Source organism: Ascaphus truei, chromosome 4 (genome assembly GCF_040206685.1).
Source record: "Ascaphus truei isolate aAscTru1 chromosome 4, aAscTru1.hap1, whole genome shotgun sequence".
Taxonomy (NCBI): Eukaryota; Metazoa; Chordata; class Amphibia; order Anura; family Ascaphidae; genus Ascaphus; species Ascaphus truei.
In genome coordinates, this window is record NC_134486.1 from 287,229,859 (window position 1) to 287,250,707 (window position 20,849).

Consider the following 20,849-nt stretch of genomic DNA (forward strand, 5'->3'; position numbering starts at 1 on the left):
GACCGAAAGTGCCTTAGATAGGTAGACGCTGGACACATCTTTAGTCTTGCATGCCAGTACCCTTACAAATTATGTAAGTGTGTTTTTCATATTTTATGATAAATTTGTACATTATGTACTAGTATAGATCGCACTATGGTGTGTCCCCTTTATTTCATCTGAGAGCTTCATGCCGTTGAGGACCAGTGAACAGACCTGATCTGATCAACCCACACTCAAATCCAGTATCAACATACCAAACTGATTTTTGGACCTGCTTTATTCAATATTTTGAAATGTGAGTGTGCATCTCATAGAACATCTCTAGCATTTACTAGCCCCAATTCTAGACTATCTGCACTATTGTATGTTTTTTATTTTTTTGGGTGACATCTGCGCTCCCCAACTTCACCGCCTACTACTTCCCTGTGCAATGCAAGGCTTGAGGTGGACTAGATGCTAAAGCCTGCAAGGAACTCCTTGTGATTGACCTTGATAAAGAGCTAACGCTTGAAACGCGTAGGTGGGGGCATTTTTGCCTGTGTATGCTGTGTGTCTCCATGCTGCTAATAAATTAGCTTTGTTTTTCACTTTGGGAACGCTCTCCCTGCCTTTTTGATAATTTCTACCTGCTGGAAAGTAGTGCTTTGTCTTTTTTGGTTCCTGTTTCCGCAGGTGAAGGGGGGCGAGAGCGCTGGGGCTGGCACACAGGGGGTTGCAGCTCCAAAACTTTGCGCATCCCTGCCTTAGGGGGTGAGGTGTGTTCCAGTTTTAGCCTAGCCATGTGTTAGGATGTTTCCAGTCTTCCCCCTTGGGGAAGGGACAAGGTTCTACCCTGGAAGGGTGAGAGCTGCAAGGACAGTGATCTGTTCTGATGATAAGATGTACTCCTTGAAATGTGTGCTGCAACCCAATAAACATCATCCTGTTTAAAAGTTCCTGGCGCCCTCTCTTCTATTTTTTCTGCACCTGTCATCCACCTACATCCACTCCAATGCCAAGGCCCGATCCCATGAAGAAGACCCTGAGAGTCTGTTACGCCGGTGCTGCCCGCAGAGCAGACCCGTCCCCTGTGCTGAGGTGGGACGTAGGGATACACGCACCCGCAGCAAAGGGAGCGCGTCCGGTGTGTGGTGTTAGTGTTGCCAGGCCAGCTATAGTAAAGAAGACAATACTTGCCGGTACCGGTAGTAGAGAAAGGGTAGTTGTTGCCGTTGCCAAGGTCAGGGATAGGAGAAGTCACGAAGTCCAGGTAGAGCCGAAGTCGAGAGCCAGAGGGGTTAGTCGTCCAAGCCGCGTCGATACCTGAGGAGTCACTGAGAGAGTAGTGAAATGCTTCCATAGAGAACTATGTAGAGCGACGAGAGATGGGAAGCACAGGCATAATAAAGCTGGGCAGGCCAATGGGAAGAGTGGGTTGGCCTGGAGCACTGCAAGGAGTTCTCCCTGATAGGAGGGAGGTGTTACAGCCCAGCTGATTGTAGTCATTGATTTGCATGGAATTATGTGGTGCTTGGGGGCGACGCCTCACTGCAGGGGCAGAGGGTAAAAGGCCTCTGTTAGGCGTGTGCTCTGTAAGCTGGGAATGCATGCACATAACGTCTGGGGCTGGCGCGCGTGTGTGCGTGGATTTGGTGACTGACGTGCATATGCGCATGGGGTCAGTGACAGACACGCGTGTGCACATAGAGTGCGGAGCCAGAGACACACACAGAGGCTGTGGTTCAACAGGCACCTCTTCGGTAGGTGCAATCCTGTGATGGCGAGGAGCCAGAGTGCCAGTGGCAGACAATGGAGGTATGTGGGAATTGCGCTGCAGGCGCTGGAATGCCTTGGTACCGACGGGGGTGGGTAATGGTTGCGCTGACGACGCTGAGACATCAGATTCCTTACAGAGTCAAGGTAACACCTGAGCTACTGTAGCACTCTGTGAGCAGGTCCTAATCCTGTTAGGGAGTGTGTATAGAGACTGTCAGTAATATGCAGATCAACTGTTATTCATGTACACCCTATCTCCTACAGCCGGGGGGGGTGGGGGGGGGGTGATAAGGGTGTTACATAATTATAGCCCTGGTAGGTTTGGGCTATTATTCTTTCCTCCTCCTGTGCAATAATCCCTGGTAAGGCAGGTTTGCCAGGAGTTAAAATGGGTTTGCCCCAACCACTGTGATTCAGTTGGTCAGAGAAGGTAGTGCTCATGCTTTGTGTCAGTCAGGGGCACGGGTGGGACTACTTGATCTGTACTAAAAGGATTACCCCTTCCTGTTTAGTCTAGGTCGCTGTGTGTGAGTCAGAGTTGAGTGTTCCTCTCTATCCTTTGAGAGATGTGGTTCCTCTGCAGTTAAGAAAGAGGATGGTGGGTTCTGATTAAGCTACCAGGGCTCTGGTAAGCTAAAGGCTCTCCCTTAGGGGAGAGGGGAGATACTATCTTGCTCCACCAAGGAGTGTGTCTAGAGATCATCCTGGTGGTGAACACCCTTCTGCTGAAGTGCTGTGTGCTGTGCAATTGCTGCTACGTCTAGACAATAAAGAACCCTTTTGTTTTACCTCCTGCCTGAGAGTGGAGTGTATTTGTGTGCCTCCGAGTGCGTGAGTGCCTCCGAGTGCGTGCTGAGGGGCCGTCCCGCCGAGGGGCTGAGGGGCCGTCCCGCCGAGGGGCTGAGGGTCCGTCCCGCTGAGGGGCTGTCACGCCGAGGGTCTGTCACGCCGAGGGGCCATCACGCCCCCTCATGTCATGGCCGCGCCTTCCCCCACCTGTTTTGGCCACGCCCCCCCCGTGCCGGAAAAAATTCACCGCAGATCGCAGTGCAGTGAATTGCACGCGCCGCCGGTAAGCAAGGCGGCTGTGCGGGCGCGTGCAGCGGGGCCTTAGCCTTATACTCAAACTGTTTTGTCACTGTCTGTAGGACAGGTTGGAGTTCCTTGTCTTCTGGACATGACCGATTCCTGCCATGCAACATCCTTTTCCTTCTCTGCCTGTTCTTTTAGTGCTATCTGCTGTGAGATACAAAGAGTAAGAAGGTCAAGGAAGCACAGCTTTCTGTTTACAACATGAAAGCCTGCCCCATAACTGTATGTTTGTTTCACCAGTTTGGGTAGGTGTCTGTTTTGACTCCTGCCTCATAAGGTGTTATCTCTAGTTCCTAACAGAGACGGTATGAGAAGTAAACAGCCATTTCAGCGCTCTATATGAATAACTCTTTATCTCCGATCCCAAAGATTTATTATTGGGATATATTAGGAGTCACAGTTTTTGACTTGTGGAGGTACAGCTGTATTTTAAGTGAATGCATTTGGCTGAGATGCTCAGTAAGTATTGTAACTTCTTATGTGCCAACATGTGGGGCTATGTATTGAGACAGGGACGGCCAACTCCAGTCCTCAACGGCCACCAACAGGTCAGGTTTTCAGGTTATCACTGCTTCAGCACAGGTGGCTCAATCCGTGGTGCAGTCATTATGAAGCTTCGTGAATACAGTCTGTATGTTTTTCTGGTGCATATGACGGTAGAAAGGCATAGACAGGGACAGAAATCCTTTGTATCCATATGATTTGATCCATAGCTATCGGAAGAGAGGTCATCTCCCGCTTGTCACACTCTGTAATGAAAGACCGACAGAAAAATAAAATCGTAAACTAGTTTTTGTCTGTTTTAAATCCAAAACAGGAATTTTGGCTTTACGAAATTCTGTTTGCTCCATGACATTCTCGTATCAGTGCCATATTTAAAAAATGCACGTTTAATCCTAACTTGAGAAACACGGGTAAAATGCCATCCATTATTGTGGTGATTATCTACTTTTATTTCATTGATGCCAGCATTATAACTGACGCAGTATGTTGTCTTCCCTACAGCCTGCATACGTCTAGCTTTGAATCTCCTGACTCCAGGCCGGTCTCTGGAGCACGCCTGATCCCACTATCATACGTGAGTAGCTTGTAATTCAATGCACAGGTTTTTGTCCATTTATTAAATATTAAACAGCGGTAGAACAGAAAACAAAAGGATGGCGTGTAAAAGTTGCCTGTCGCCTCTTATTACTTGCCCGCTTGAAACAAGATTTTTATTTAAAGGGCTGACACTTGGGTTTCATTTTATAGTTCAACTTTAAAGCTGCAGACCAAGCAATATGCTACATGTGTTTTTTTGTTTGTTTTTTTAATTTAAATAAATCAGTTCTGTACTATGAGAAAATACTTGAAGCATTTTTTTTAAACAACTCTGAATTTACATTTTTAATGTAACAAGCATTATTTGTTTCTATAGCAACCATTTACAAAGTCACATCCCCTTCCTCTTCTGAAACAGGCTCTCACACCCCTTTTTGAGTGCTGCCCTCTCTCTAGCAGTGCACAAATTGTATCTAGTGACTGTCTGGTCACATGATCTTCCCCACAGAACTTTGCATCTTTGGTCCTCTTCTGCTGCTCTGGCAGCCATTTAGTAAACCCCCGAGCTGAATCTTCGCCGATCGACCACAGGAGAACGGATCGATCGGCAATTTAGCGAATTACTTATCATTGTGTGTATTCTATTGATGCACATATTAAAGGGAAAAATAAATAATTAAAAAAAACAGCAGTTTGGACTACTGCTTTAAGAACATCGAGTCGCAACAGCCGTTCAGCAGCTCCAGGAGATGCACTTTAAAAAATAATTAGTCATGCGCTGATATTTGTAGACAGGATAAGATCTAAGGCTTTCACGGCAATGACTCAGAGTTGATACAGCATACAGTTGTGTGAAAAAGAAAGTACACCCTCTGAATTCTATGGTTTTACATATCAGGACATAATAACAATCATCTGTTCCTTAGCAGGTCTTAAAATTAGGTTAATACAACCTCAGATGAACAACAACACATGACATATCACACCATGTCATGATTTATTTAACAAAAATAAAGCCAAAATGGAGAAGCCATGTGTGAAAAACTAAGTACACCCTTACTGCTTCCATAGGAATTAAGATGCTAAGTAGCAGACAGGTGCTGCTAATCAAATGCCCTTGATTAATTGATCATCAGCAAGTGTGACCACCTCTATAAAAGCCAAAGTTTTAGCAGTTTGCTGGTCTGGAGCATTCAGGTGTGTGTTAACACAATGCCAAGGAGGAAAGACATCAGCAATGATCTTAGAGAAGCAATTGTTGCTGCCCATCAATCTGGGAAGGGTTATAAGGCCATTTCCAAACAATTTAAAGTCCATCATTCTACAGTGAGAAAGATTATTCAAAAGTGGAAAACATTCAAGACAGTTGCCAATCTTCCCAGGAGTGGACGTCCCAGCAAATTCACCCCAAGGTCAGACCGTGCAATGCTCAGAGAAATTGCAAAAAAACCAAGAGTTACATCTCAGACTCCACAAGCCTCAGTTAGCATGTTAAATGTTAAAGTTCATGACTACAATTAGAAAAAGACTGAACAAGTATGGTTTGTTTGGAAGGGTTGCCAGGAGGAAAGCCTCTTCTCTCTAAAAAGAACATGGCAGCACGGCTTAGGTTTGCAAAGTTGCATTTGAACAAACCACAAGACTTCTGGAACAATGTCCTTTGGACAGACGAGACCAAAGTGGAGATGTTTGGCCATAATGCACAGCGCCACGTTTGGCGAAAACCAAACACAGCATATCAGCACAAACACCTCATATCAACTGTCAAGCACGGTGGTGGAGGGGTGATGATTTGGGCTTGTTTTTTGCAGCCACAGGACCTGGGAATCTTGCGGTCATTGAGTCGACCATGAACTCCTCTGTACACCAAAGTATTCTAGAGTCAAATGTGAGGCCATCTGTCCGACAGCTAAAGCTTGGCCGAAATTGGGTCATGCAACAGGACAATGATCCCAAGCACACCAGGAAATCTACAACAGAATGGCTGAAAAAGAAAAGTATCAAGGTGTTGCAATGGCCCAGTCAAAGTCCAGACCTCAACCTGATTGAAATGCTGTGGCTGGACCTTAAGAGAGCTGTGCATAAACAAATGCCCACAAACCTCAATGAACTGAAGCAACGTTGTAAAGAAGAATGGGCCAAAATTTCTCCACAACGATTTGAGAAACTGATAAGGTCATACTGAAAACAATTACTTCAAGTTATTGCTGCCCTGCTAAGGAACAGATGATTGTAATTTTGTCCTGATATGTAAAATCATAGAATTCAAAGAGGGTGTACTTTCTTTTTCACACAACTGTATATCCTCTACCTATCCGGGCCCTATATGAAACGTATAGTTTTACTTCGTTGAGGAAACCGCGATCACTGATGTTATGGGAGAAAGCTCTTGTATTGACGATGTGGGACAATACTGTCTCCTTCTCTTCACTGCGTCGCTATTTTGCAGCTGCAATGCTTATCAGCTGCTTAGGTGCCTGGATTTCCTGTCAGCAAATCTCCAATTAGTTAGGTCAAGTAGAAGAAATTGAAAAAAGTTGAGATTTGCTAACCTGGATTAAGCAGGAATTCGCCAGATTTACAAAAATATAAATGAATACTTTAATAGATCATATTAAAATACAGAAAAAACCTCCAACGCGTTTCACACCAAGTGGCGCTTTTCTCAAGGAGTATGGAGCCACTTGGTGTGAAACGCGTGGGAGGATTTTTTCTGTCCTTTAATTTTTTGTATTTTAACATGATCCATTAAAAACAAAAGAAAAGAGAGAGAAAATCCTCCCACGCGTTTTACACCTAGTGGTGCTTTCTCATTGAGGAGAAAAGCGCCACTTGGTGTGAAAAGCGTGGGAGGATTGTTCTATCTTTTTTTTTGTATTTTAACATGATCTACAGTCTACATTTATATTTTTGTAAATCTGGCGAGTTCCTGCTTAATCGGAGGTTTGCAATTCTCCATCTACTGTCTGCATTTTCTTCAACTTTAAGAACAAGCCGAGTTTTTGTATATTCCTAAAATTTACAACTCAATTTTGTGTTATCATTAAATGTTTATTTACTATCAACAATATTACAGTATCTTAATTTTATGTAACTTTTAACGGTTCAACTATGATTCCAAATGTGATTAAACCATTTGTAATCATGTTTTGTCCACCTTACAATACCCATATTATCTTTTTCCTTTTTTTGCCTGTCACCAAATAGCTTTCTACATTAAACAGCAGGTTGAAGCTGTTTTCTGAGTAAAGTAATACTGAAGCTTAAACTGATACAGTTTATGTGTTTGTTTGCTTCCCTGTGCTTGAATGTCATATGTCTGCAGTATTTTACACTGTGACATTCAGAAAGAGTGAGTAAGGCATTTAGAGACTGGGAAAAATTGGGGCTATGTTCGTTGCATCAACAGCTAGATCTAGAGAAGAAATTGGTACTTACCTTGCAGATGGCTCAAGAAAAATTAAATATGACTCACAATCACTTTTTTGCATATGTATGAATGTATGTATGTCTTTATTTATATAGCGCCATTAGTGTATATAGCGCTTCACATTAGTAATACACGTGACAATCGTATAAATAACAAATAATACAAATAACAGATCATGGGAATAAGTGCTTCAGTCAGTAAATGACAGTAAATGGACGTAAATAGCATTAAAAGTAAAATGTCAGGTTAAACACTATGTAGGTGGAGGGGCTACTATACCCACCCACTTGTCTGGGTTGCTAGTTTCTATCCACCTACAGGACTTTCATCTAGTTTTTGTCCTATAATACTGTCTTTAGGGATATTCCATTATCTCATTAAGTACCAGACAGTCTGTTACACAGTGATATTATTTACTGGCATCAAGAGTTTCTTAAAAGAGCTTCACCTCCATAGTTAGTCTAGTACCTGTTTAATGTAGGCACCACTGCACAGATACACTCTCATTCAGGGTGCATTACACCCTCTTTAGGACATAAGGATACACAACACACTAACTTTGGTGTGGGTAATAGATACATTGTTTTATTTTACCCTGTGTTGTCCAGTTACCCCTTCACCCTTGCGAAGCCTCCCCGATTTTTATTTTTATGTTTATTCGTTTGTTTGTTTGTTTCGTCCGCAATCCCTTACACCTATATTTTAATTAATTATAATAAAATTGACTTTTAATTTACTGGGTGTTTTTGTGCCGCATTAGCGGATCCTTCTCTATCTCAGTATACAAATTCTACCTTTCCCAGTGAGCACCACCCTTACTCAGTTGTTTGGGATTTTTAAATTAGATCACTATACACCTTACCTCTCTCACTACGTTTGAGCGAAGTTTACCTCAACGCCCTCCTAGGCGTACCTGTGCAGACACAAAATAAGTTCTAGTGAGTAAAAGAAAAAGTGACAAAAAACTTCCACTTCACACTGTGCAGCAAATACAAAATACCACGTGTGAGCACATTCACGTGTGTCGCACAGAACTGCAAAGCCGTCTCAGACATGTGAAGGTGCTCACAAGTGGTATTTTCATTTGCTGTAAATAATGTTTGAACATCTAGAAAGTTCACAGTGTACTCACTTACCACAAGAGCTCTTAATGATGGATCTATTCACACCATCCACTTGTTAAATTATCAATTAAAAGGGTCAGCGGCAAGGGGGAGATAAGGCAGAGATGAGAGCACCTTAAACTTCATGTTACAAACATTGACTGGAAAACATTCTAAATTAGTGTAAAAACACTTCTAATTGTCTGGGGGTTTTGTTGGGATGGGGGGGGGCGGTGTTAATGGGTTAATCACAGTGACCTTGATTTACCCTACTATATCATCAGTGTTTTTAGTTCCAGTTGGTACTTCATGGCACTGCACCTAGCTACAATGGAAAGATATTTCCCATCAGCCGTGCGATATTTCTCTCTATTTCCCTGTTCTTTTCCTCCCCCTTTTATAAATTGCTTCAAATGTTACAGTGCTATTAAATTCTACAGGCTGTTTGTCTGTCATTCATATCTCCTAGGGTTGCGTTGCATCCCGCACATGTGGACAGTGCTATTGCTCGGCAAATGCCAACACACTGTATAATTCTACCCCAGCTTTTCTCTGTGAAGAAAAATCATTATAGAGAAAGACACAGCTGTCTCTTATTTATTTCAATGTTATTTTCAAGCTTTTTCATTATTTATTGACATGTTGTACCTAGTGCCTTTATTTTGTAAGTACTTTTTTGTTTTTATCTGTATATATTTGCTATTTTTATGTGTTTAAAAACAAATCTAATCATTTATTGAAAAAGATATTCCACATACAGTAAAGAGAAAAGCATTACGAAGTATAATTGTACAAGTCATGCACATTCTGTAAAAGATCAGTCTAAAATCATCTTACAGGCCAAGTTAGCAATTTAAGGCAGAAACTGACTGCAGACATTCTATCTTTTTCCCCCAATAAAAAGTTATTATGTAGTTGTGAGTAGGCCTTTGAGGCATGTCAAACGCCTATGAGATTCAATTAAATATCACTATATGTTCGTCATATGAAAACAACTAAAAGTAAAAAAATAAACTCGCGTAACCTAGCATAGATCGAGATATACTGTATAACAAAAGTACAAATGTAAATTGTTTGAATTAGAGTGAGGGATGCAATCTTAAGAGGAGTACATAAGCTATATATAGAATTTCAAGGGAGGGTAAGTGCAGGCCTATTAATTAGACCTAGACATTAATTGCACCATTATTTAGACTCCATGTTTATAGACTAAGAAGCATTTGCTTGGATCTCAAAGGCTCCTTGCATCAGTCAGACTATTTTTTTTCTACAGACTTTGCAAGGGATGTGTTTTTCTTACCCAGAGTTTTTGTAAATTCCACCCATCTATGCATTTATACAGATCGATTGACTCATCTTCGTGAAAGCCCTCCTATCCGATCATTGAGATCCTCACATTTGTTTACGATATTATCTGGGGAATAGAGGGAGAGTTGGGATTGATACAATAATCCCTTATACATTTCTTGGCTGCTAAAAGAATTATATCTATCAAAGCCTGATCCTGACTTGGTCAAGTGAGCCAAGAAGACATTACACCAAGTGAGGGAGGTCTACAGTCTGTATTTAACTTTGTATTTAGCAATTTACTGATGAGTTGTTTTTTTTTCTTCCCAAACAATCTCCAGATTGTCTGCAGCATGACCATTCTCCTCCCCAGACCAAATTAATCCCAAATGGGACTATATTCTCAATGGTAGCTAAAATAAAAAATTGAATAACAATACTTGGCTCCTTTTATACACATATCAATATGGTAGCCTATTTATGTGTTGGGCTTGGCGTTCCCCAATAAAACTATGCTTATAATCACTATTTTAGAGAACTGAAAATTCCTGTTCGAACAGATCAACTTTATTTATATTTGGTAGAACTATAATATTCAGATCCACACACTGTAGATTGGTACCTTATAGCATCGTCATAAACAAAAAGCCAATGTATCCCCGACTATCCTTCATTGTATTTTCCTGGTCGTTATTGACAGTGTGTTGAAAAAAAACAGCAAAGAGAGAGCTCTGACAAATACTTACTCTGACTCGTGAAAAAGTTGTGCAATCGTCTGACAGTCCTACTTCATTAGGACGTTTATTCTCTTACATCTTATAACTGTCAGCATCTTCACCTTTGGAATATGGCTTAACGATAACCGTTTCCAGACGGAAACCTTCTCCACCATATCTAAGTCAGGGCAACACGATACTAGTTATATCACTACTGTTGTCATAAAAAGCACACAAACATTTTTTTTAAGATTTACCCCTTTGTTTAGTAGAGTGTGTTCTTCTGTTTACTTTCATGAGTATGTCTCACCCTCTTTTAAGACCACAGGTTGATTGTGTGCCAAGAGAAAAAGTATTTCCTTATGTTGGTTTTATATGCTTCCTAATAATGCCAGTACTATTAGTGAATAACACTGCCTTGTTTATTTTTTTATGTCATCTATGATTTCATAGACTTCTATCATAACCTCTCATCATTCTCCATTCCAGTGTAAAGAGACCCTGGTGTCTATTCATCAAAGACCTTAGGGTCCATTTATCCCAGATGACAAACTGGGACAATACCAACACAAAAGCATTACAGCAGATTCATCAACAATGCTTATTCCTTTTTCTGGGATGTCTTTTCTTTAATAATAAATGTTGTGCTGTGTTTTTGCTCCAGTTTTGCTGGCGGAAGACTTGATAAATAAGGCCCTCTCATTTTTTTTCAACCTTTGAGGGATATATATTGTATTTTCTACTCCAGAAGCTTGAGTGAGAGGAAGATGGAGAGCGAAGCAGGGAATTTCCATACTGTATTGCTCAAAGTAATCCAAATCAGGGTTCAGGGCCTACATTATTAAACAGAGAGTATGAACTAAACAGTATAAAAATGGAATCTAGAGATATATGGTTAGCACGGCAATAATCTGACGTCATCTCATTTTTAACCTAATAATGAATGCATCTATGTTTATGAAAACATAACAGAAAAAAGGTTCACGAGAGTCTCATATTATTGCAGTTTCTGTATTTCACCCAAAGGCGTTCTTTGTTAACTGACATGTCAGCAGTGCAAATAATATTGTTAATGTTGCAAGGCTACATACCTGTATAGTTGAAAAGTAGATAATATATGTGGTCTAACATATTGGGCCATACTAAGCAGTGCTACTCCATAAGACTCCTTCCGGCACACGTGTGTGTGTGCGTGTGTCCCGGCAGTGGAAGGTGCTTTATGGAGTTGCACTGCTTAGCAAATACCACCCTTTGTGGTCCATATACTTGAAGAAGCCGCAAGATGTCTTCCAGCACAAAAGATGTCTTATGGAATTACACCTCTTCGTCAATATGGTCCATTATGTGTAACATGCAATAATTCACCTGAAATATATAATCACATTTGTTGACATATTCTTATAAAAACCAGATCATTGGAATTGGTAGAACATATGGAAGACATGCAAATTGTTTTGAGCGAAATGTAGGGCACCATTAACTGTTGCTAACAAATGTGACACAAAGGCAGCATTTTTTAGGACTAGTGGGCATTTTTACTAATTACTACTAAGCCATGAGACATTATACAGCCCTGTCAAGTCAATGCACTGATATGTGCCTTACGGATTACCAGTGCTTAATAAATATGACCAGTGTTCGACAAACCTATACATTTGCACGCCCCGGGCGAGTGGATTTAACATCGTGGCAAGCTCCTATTGGCCCAAGCAGCACACGTGTGGTACTAGGTGGCGAGTAGATTTTTTGCTGATTTGTCGACCTTCTGAATATGACCATAACTGTTTTCATGTTCATTCATTTTTCCTGTTGCTGTTTGCAGACACCAAAGCTTCCAGAAGATGACAGAGCACCCACACCTCCTCAACCCCGCCCAGGTTCTGCATGCGTTAGGAGAGCCAGTATAACGCGTGCACGCTTGTTCAGAACTAGATCTCAAGGAAACCTAGTACTTGACAATGGACTTCATGCAGACGAGGGTGAGACTATGCTTCCTTTTTTTCCTTAACAGAAGTGAAGTCCTGTTGGCGTTCTTATTTTTTACATTGGTAGTAAATCAGTAAATCGGTGTATGAGTACTAATCTCACTGTAACATTACAGCTATATTTCCAAATGTTTTTTCTGCTTCTCTCCTTTCAAGGAGGTTTATAAGTCAAGCAGCCAATTTGATCATGGAGAAAACTGAATTCTCTAAAAGTGTGACATAATTTTTCTTTTGTGAATCATCGATATTATTAATTCTAATTAATTAATTATTAAGCCTATTAAGATTGTAAAGCAATAAAAATAAAAAGTATGTTCTGTATGTCATTTGATGGAGTAACAATAAGATTGTTATTGGCACTGACTATTGATGAAGAAAAGAGGGGCAAACGGTTTGGGTTTACAAGTCACGTTTTTTTCATCCTTTTTAAAGTTTAAAAGCCACCTTCCAAAAGGGTTATTAAGAGGCCATGAATCCTGTATTTGAGGACACACTTTATACATCTTTCAGTCAAATGGTTACAAGTAAAACTCTGTGCATTGGACTTATCATTACCAGCGTGTTTGTGCAAATGAATGGGTGTTTGTGCAAATGAATGGGTGTTTGTGCAAATGAATGGGGGGGGGGGGGAGTTTGCTTTTTGTATTGCTCAATTAGCAAGCACCCGCATTTCTATTCAGCAGTCGTAATTATTTTATCATTTTTTTAATGCTGGATATGTAGCAAAGAAACTAACGTAACTTCAATCTGTACTGTCACAGCAAAGGAACGGCAAAGTTCAGAAGAGGCAAGTCTTGCTTCAAAAGGCAGTTTTGCAGAAGATTTCAGCGATTCCTCATGTTATAATACCGAACAGCAATGCAAAGTTATGGAGAGGTCAGGCACTTCCCACAACAAGAGCGAACGGTTTGTATTTACCTCTCTCTTTGTTTGTTTTTTTAGACTACCTCCCCCCTCCCTTTTTTTTTCTTTCTTCTTTTATTTGCATATGTAAAAAATGTGACAATGTATAATTCTACATTCTTACCTAAATTGGCAATCGGTTGTTGCTCCTGTTATAAATCTGTCAAAATTGGGATTGTGCGCCAAACGAAATGGCCGGCGTATAACTTTGTGCTGCAGTCTGTGAAATGCTGAAGCTGATATGTAACAGTATATTACTATGTGTGACACATTATTGTTACAGCTTTCAGAGTAATAGACAGTCTGCTGTTTGGAACACAGCAGATCTGTTTGTGATACACTGTTGCCAAAGGGCAGGGGTCAAAAAGCTGTGTGAAAGCCTGACCCTGTTTCAAAAGAGGAAGTGGATATGACTTTCTAAATGGTTGCTGTAGCAACCAAAGGATGATCAATACCTTAAAAAAAAGTAATTAAAGATGGCATTAGGCGTTAAAAAAAAAAAGTGCAGACAGTATTATCTAATACGGCAGAACTGATTTATTTAAAAAGAAACATTTTCATGTTTTGCTGATTTAACATAGCATTATTACATGAAATGTCTTCTTATGTACTTTGAAGTAGTAATACTGGTTTCACAATGTCATTATTCTAATAGTTGTCAAAAGAGAAAAAACACAAAAGCGCACCAAGATGAGAGATGTAATATGTATTACCACAAATTAAAAATAGTAATAACTTACATGTATAAAATCTTTAATAATCCCCGATTCTAACGTTGACTACAGTACTAGGGCATCACATATGATATGCAAGGGCAATCTCAGTCCTGGGAGATCAGTCCCGCGCGCTGGGGCTGTCTCCGTTGTGCCTCCTATCATCCACGTGTGTCAGCGTGGTGGGAAGTATAGCGCGCATGCGCAGGAACCGGAGCCCTCTGTTGGTGTCCTTAGGATGCCTGTCCGTTTTTAATCACGTAGGAACGATCGGAAACGGACACAAACGATACACTTGAATGTGTACTGGTAGTTGTTGATAGAACCGCCAGCCACAATAGTCGCGACGCGTTTCGTCTACCAAAGTAAACTTCTTCAGGCAATATCTGGGGCACCTGTTTAGGGGTCCTTTATAGGTCTAATGCTGTACGTCATTGGTTGAAACTCAATGACTGCACGGCCAACCAGGCTTGTTTGTTAGTAGGGGCGGGCTAAATTAAAAATACTCCCCGCTTGTATATGTCCTCAATGCTAAGATACACTAGAGAGACATAATATACTTATAGATAATCAATATATATATGGAGAGGTAAACAAATAAGCCTTAAAGGGTAGCAAAAAACAGGTGTCCCATATAGTCAAGTGTAATAAAACATACATAATATAATAACAGCATAAATAACAAAGTGCATACACATTCTATAAATAAACCATATTAATAACATATAAAACATATTAATAACATATAAAACATATAAAACATGAGGAGTGGAAAGGGGGAAAAAGGGGGGGGAGGAAAGGGAGGGGGAGGGGGGGGTTTGGAGGCGCAGGGGGAGGGGGGAGGGGGGGGTTTGGAGGCGCAGGGGGCGGGGGCCCGTGGTGGGGGGAAAAAAGGATGGAACGAGAATAAAAGGAAAACAGATAAAATATCGAATAAAATGTCAAAGAGAAACAGAACCTTATATTAGACCATTGATTGTTTCAAAATACAGTATAAGTGTGATCACCTCAAAAAGGGGGTTAGCTCCACATAGTCATTTAAACCCCCCGGATATTTAGTTTGGAGGGTGAAAATCCAGAACTGCTCCCTTTTCGCAATCTGTAGATCTATGTTACCAGCCCGTTCATTTGTCGTTACATGTTCGATGCCCATATATTTAACCCCTATAATACTACATTGATGAACATCCTTGAAATGTGACAACAAGTGTGTTAGTGGTTTGTTTGAGGCCAATAATTTTGGGATATTAACAATATTTCTGAGGTGCTCCATCACTCGTATTTTAAGCTGACGTTTAGTACGGCCCACATATTGTAATCCACATCCACATTGCAAGATATAAATAACATATGTGGTTAAGCAATCGATGTAGTTCTTGATTTCATATCTAAAATCTGTCACTTTAGATTTGAAGTGATCTTGTGTTAGCATTCTTGGACAGATTTTACACCTATTGCATTTGTGGTTACCTTTTATATCCAACAACTCCCTAAGATCTTTCTTTTTGATGGGATCACTACCTTTAAGGAGACTTGGGGCCAAGATAGTTTTCAAATTGTTGGATTTCGTGAACACAATCGGTGGTCTTTTAGGTAGCATTTTTGCCAAGATGGGATCCATCTGCAAAATGTACCAGTATTTATTCAAAATATGTTTGATCTTCCTGTGAGAACTATTAAATTTAGTTACAAAATATGGTGTTTGTCTCTCATTTCTTTTTATATCTTTAAGGTCTATTTCGCTTAGTTCTAAAATGGGCAATGTGATGATAGAATCATTGGTAACTGAATTTTCCGATGGTTGGATAGATGTATTCCCATTGAAAACATGTTTTTGTTTACCGTTACACTTGCTGTTTCTTGATTGAATCAATTTTTTCCTATTAATGTTCAGTGCTCTTTTATAGGCTCTGTCAATGATAGTAATATCATAGCCCTTTTGAGAAAAACGTTCAAAGAGTATTTGTGATTGTACCTTGAACGTTTCTATATCAGCAAAAACTGGCTGTATGGGATATTGTTAATGCACCTCCTTTCATGTCCGCTATCTGGATGTAGAAAGGAGTTCACATTAGTGTTTTTAAAATGTGTTCTGGTATACAGCTCGTTATTATTAATATAAATTTCCAAGTCCAAGAAAATAATATTAGTTTGACTTAATTCACTGGTAAAAATGAGATTGAACTGGTTATCATTCAACCTCGCAACGAAGCTATCAAACGAAGTGTCATCACCGTCCCAAATAACAATCACATCATCGATGTATCTGCGCCACATGATCAACTGTGGCGCAGATACATCAATGCCCCATATATAAGACGATTCCCACCATCCCATGTATAAATTTGCGAAAGATGATGCAAAACGTGTCCCCATAGCAGTGCCACACAGTTGTAAATAAAACTCGTGTTCAAAAAGAAAATAGTTGTGTTTCAAAATAAATTCAATTGAATTAGGAATAAATCTACGTTGGAGAAAAGGTAAAGTGCCGTGTAGTGCCAAAAAGTGATCAATAGCATCTAAACCCCCTTTGTGCGGAATAGAAGTGTAAAGTGATTGGACATCAAGAGTGGCTAGATGATAAGAAGATTTCCAAGTGAAATCTGCAAGTATAGTGAGGAGAGAAGTGGTGTCAAGTAAATGTGATGGTAATAATGGTACTAAAGGTTGAAGAAAAGAATCTACATAAGAAGAAAGGTTGACAGTAAGAGAGTTAATGCCTGAAATAATAGGTCGCCCAGGTGGATTAGTAAGTGATTTGTGAATCTTGGGCAAATGATACATAATAGGGATGGTGGGAGCCGTGCAGCATAAAAATTCAAACTCTTGTTTGGTAAGAACGCTAGATTTAAAAGCGGATTCCAAATGAGCATTAAGTTCTAGTTTGAATACAGCTGTGGGGTCTTTGGGTAATTTACAGTAGGACAACGGATCAGACAATAATCTGACAGCTTCTTTGCAATAATCTACTCTGTCTTGAAGTATGATACCCCCACCCTTACCTGCTTCACGTATAACTATATTTGGATTTAGTTGTAATGTTTTTAACGTATGTCTTTCCTGTACAGTTAGGTTTGAGTTCTTATTCATTTGTAATTTTTTCGATTGTCCCAGAGTTTGAAATTCCCTTTCAACCAATTTGTTGAATATATCAATGTGGTATCCCCTAGAGTGATATGGATGAAAAACAGAATTAGGTTTGAATAATGAATGTTGTATAGATATATCATCCTTAATGTTGGTAGTGCCCTCATCCATTAGTGACATCATGTCCACTAGTTGGGTCTGTTCACTTGTGGACAATGTATTTACAATTGGATTAATGATATTAGGGGTAAGTGGGTAACCCCTTTGATCTGAAATAAAATGCCTACTAAGAGTTAATTTGCGGTTAAATTTTTGCAGATCTATGTAAAGATCGAAATTGTTAACTCTACGTGTAGGGGCAAATGAGAGTCCTTTACCTAAAACATTCATTCTAATAGTTGTGTAGAAAACTATTTTGATAAAGCCCAAATCTAATTTTGTGCCCTGTAAACAGTTTAGCTTTTCTTCTCTGTTCTTACCACTCATGTCATTGTGAAACTGTGTACAGTATGTTGCATATTGACAGAGCCATGCTCACTACATCTGAAGAGGAGACCTTTGTGGTTGGACCAGGGGGAATGGGCCAGATGAAGAGGTAGTCCCTCAAAACGTCGCTCCCCTAGCATACTTTCCGTTCTCCGTTTTTTGTGTATATTCCTTGTGTTTCATGTTTTTTTCCCCTTTTCCTTTCCCCCCCCCCCACCCCGCACTTTGTGACATGCCCATTTGTGACACTGGTTTCTGCAAACACATTTGATTTATTTCTGGTTTGTTTTATTATTAAATGTATTTTCTGCATTATAACTGTTTTCATCATTTAGCTATTAGACAGTGAGTGCTGGTACTTACGTAGATTTGTTAGTTCTAACGTACCTTGGCTTCCAACGACTCATCGTCATGGTAACCTGGCGTCAAACGTGACATCACATGACCCCGTGGCATCATTTGACACTGGAGCCGAGCAGGGGGGGGTGCGCGAGCAGGGATGGAGAGCAGACAGGGGGACGCAGTGAGAAAAGATTGCGCCCCCCTGGTCTAGCAGATACCGTAATTTTGTTTTTAAACTATTGTTATATAATCATAGAACTGAATGACTGTAGTATACATTGCACAGCATTTTGGATATATACTTTAGGATTGGAAAACATATAAATGACCCCCAGGATTTTTAAGGAATACTTTGATCTAATATAACAATAAATACAGCCTTCTTCTGGCAAAGAGGAAAGTAGTTTTTTTTAAAGTAGCATTTTACTTTTCCATGGAAAAACAAGCATGTTATTCCTAATTTTTGTGAGAAGAGCATGTTTTATGTTCAAATGTTCTCAGTTGTGGTTAGTTTAAAGGTTGTGATGTGAAATCTTTTCATTTACAAGACAGACCCCTAGTGGTAAAAAATGTTTGTGTGCAAATTATACAGCTTGGAATAGTAAATAAAAGTACCAGATGTATGTATATCTTTATATACTGTAGTGCTGACCGTGTACTCATCACTTTACAAAGACAATACAGTACAGTGAATTATAATAATCCAACAAGCGCAGCAAAGTCAGACAATAGTGTAACGCCGTTTCCCCCACCCTATGGGAGATTATGTCGCTACTAGGTGTGTAGTGGTGCTAAATACCTGTTGGTTCACAGGAGGTCTGCGGTTCCGCCGATGTTGTTGGGGAAACAGGACAGGCTTTTGAGGGCAATACGTAGTTCCATCTCTGGATGTCAGCGCCGCACTCTCCAGGAGTGCTGGAGGCAGTCCCTGCGGAAGAACTATCACATACTACCCCTGATAGACTGCAGACTCAGGCCAGGAGTGTAGTTGAACAGGAACATATTTATTCAGCAACACCGCATACAGTGTACATCGGGATACATTCATCACTTTTAATGGTCTAACAGGAGACTTTTTTGTATACTACGTTGAGATCTTTGAAAACCTGATTATATGAAATATTATAATGTATAGAAACCTTTTTTGGGGAAAGGGGGGCAACGTTTAATAACACATCACGGGTACCTTCTGTGAGATGGTTGGTAGAGAGTTCACCAATAGCTACAGTAGCACACACGCACGTACCTCAGAATAATGCACACAGTCTTATCTTGGTTATTAACAGCATTCAAAATGCAAAGACACAAGACAAGCAATGAGAAGAGGAGACAGTATTTTGGCTAATTTGGACTCCAAAGAGCCTGCAGAAACAGTCTGATTTTCAAAAGGCACAAACGTGTCTCATTTTATAATGTACAGACAGTCACACTTTTCATATACATTATTAAATACTGTACTAGCAATGCATTTGTGACAAGGTGTGGGGACTTTAAAAAGGCACAATAATTTACAAAGGAAAATAATGTACTTTAAAAAAAAATCCATGTAGTGCGCACACACACCCCTCCCTCCGCCGGGGGGGGGGGGGGAGGAGCTGGTTCAGGGCCATGGGACTCACACAGAGACAGCTGACACCCCGGCTTCTTCAGACTGAGTCCCTCCCCCCGCACCCCCCCTCTCACAGACTCACCTGCTTCTCCTGCACTGCACACAGATGAGCTGCTGCTCCGGGTAAAGTCCTGCATGGGGTGCCGCTGCGTCGCCGGGCTCAGGGTGAGTTGGGAGAGTTATCCCAGCTCTCACCCTCTGGCGGACGCGGAACCCCTTATCGTGGTGGCCATTTTTTTGGGCGATCCCGGTTATAACGCGGTTTTATTCTGTGGCCCCCGAGCACCGCATTAAAATGGGGTTCAGCTGTATTATGGAACTTTAGATACATTTAAAGACTTGAAAATTACTGTTTCAAAATCCTGCATGTAAGTATATATAACATCTCTTTTTTATATATATATATATATATATATATATATATATATATATATATATATATATATATATATATCAACTGTAAATATTCCTGTATATTCATTTGCATGTCTTAGACAGGTCTGCAACCCTGTCTTTTACCATTATCACCCAGCACACAGCACTTCCACTGCAGCAAGGGATTCTGGGAAATGACATGCAAATGAGCACACAGTGCCACCTTTTATCTCATGCTCACATTACATGAGACAGGGTTGCAGACCTGTCTAAGACATGCAAATGAATATACAGGAATATTTACAGTTGCTGTATGCTTTACTGTGGAGGGTTTTAGTCACTTTTTTTACCCACCATAACCTTAATAAATGTGGTGATTACCTACTCTTTAATCTCATCTGAGCAAATGTCAGCAGCCAACCTCACACTGATACCCATCAAGGTTGAAACATGTCTGTGAGTGGGTTTACTGACTTTGCATCTCCTAAGCCCTTGCTTAAAAGCTGTGTTTAAAGCAGCATGCATTGGCTAAGGGTTGCTCATGTACTGTAATGTGAGCATGAGATAAAAGGTGGCACTGTGTGCAGATTTGCATGTCATTTCCCAGAATCCCTTGCTGCAGTGGAAGTGCTGTGTGCTGGGTGATAATGGTAAAAGACAGGGTTGCAGACCTGTCTAAGACATTCAAATGAATATACAGGAATATTTACAGTTGCTTTATGCTTTACTGTGGAGGGTTTTAGTCACTTTTTTTACCCACCATAACCTTAATAAATGTGGTGATTATATATATATATATATATATATATATATATATATATATATATATATATATATATATATATATATATATATATATATATATATATATATATATATATATATATATATATAGTGACCAGATTTTGAAAATGAAAAACCGGGACATTTTTTTTTTTACATA

At 40.2% G+C, this 20,849-nt stretch overlaps 1 protein-coding gene across 2 annotated transcripts in view; it reads left to right on the plus strand.

Annotated features, from left to right (window-relative positions):
* The window catches only part of ARMC2 (armadillo repeat containing 2), a 148,691-nt gene that overhangs the window by 28,205 nt on the left and 99,637 nt on the right, over window positions 1-20,849 (plus strand). For both annotated transcript variants that reach the window (XM_075597579.1, XM_075597580.1), the window contains exons 3-5: window positions 3,835-3,907; window positions 12,229-12,385; window positions 13,153-13,297. In XM_075597579.1, coding sequence (XP_075453694.1) covers window positions 3,835-3,907; window positions 12,229-12,385; window positions 13,153-13,297 — 375 coding nt within the window. The remainder of the gene's footprint in view (window positions 1-3,834; window positions 3,908-12,228; window positions 12,386-13,152; window positions 13,298-20,849) is intronic.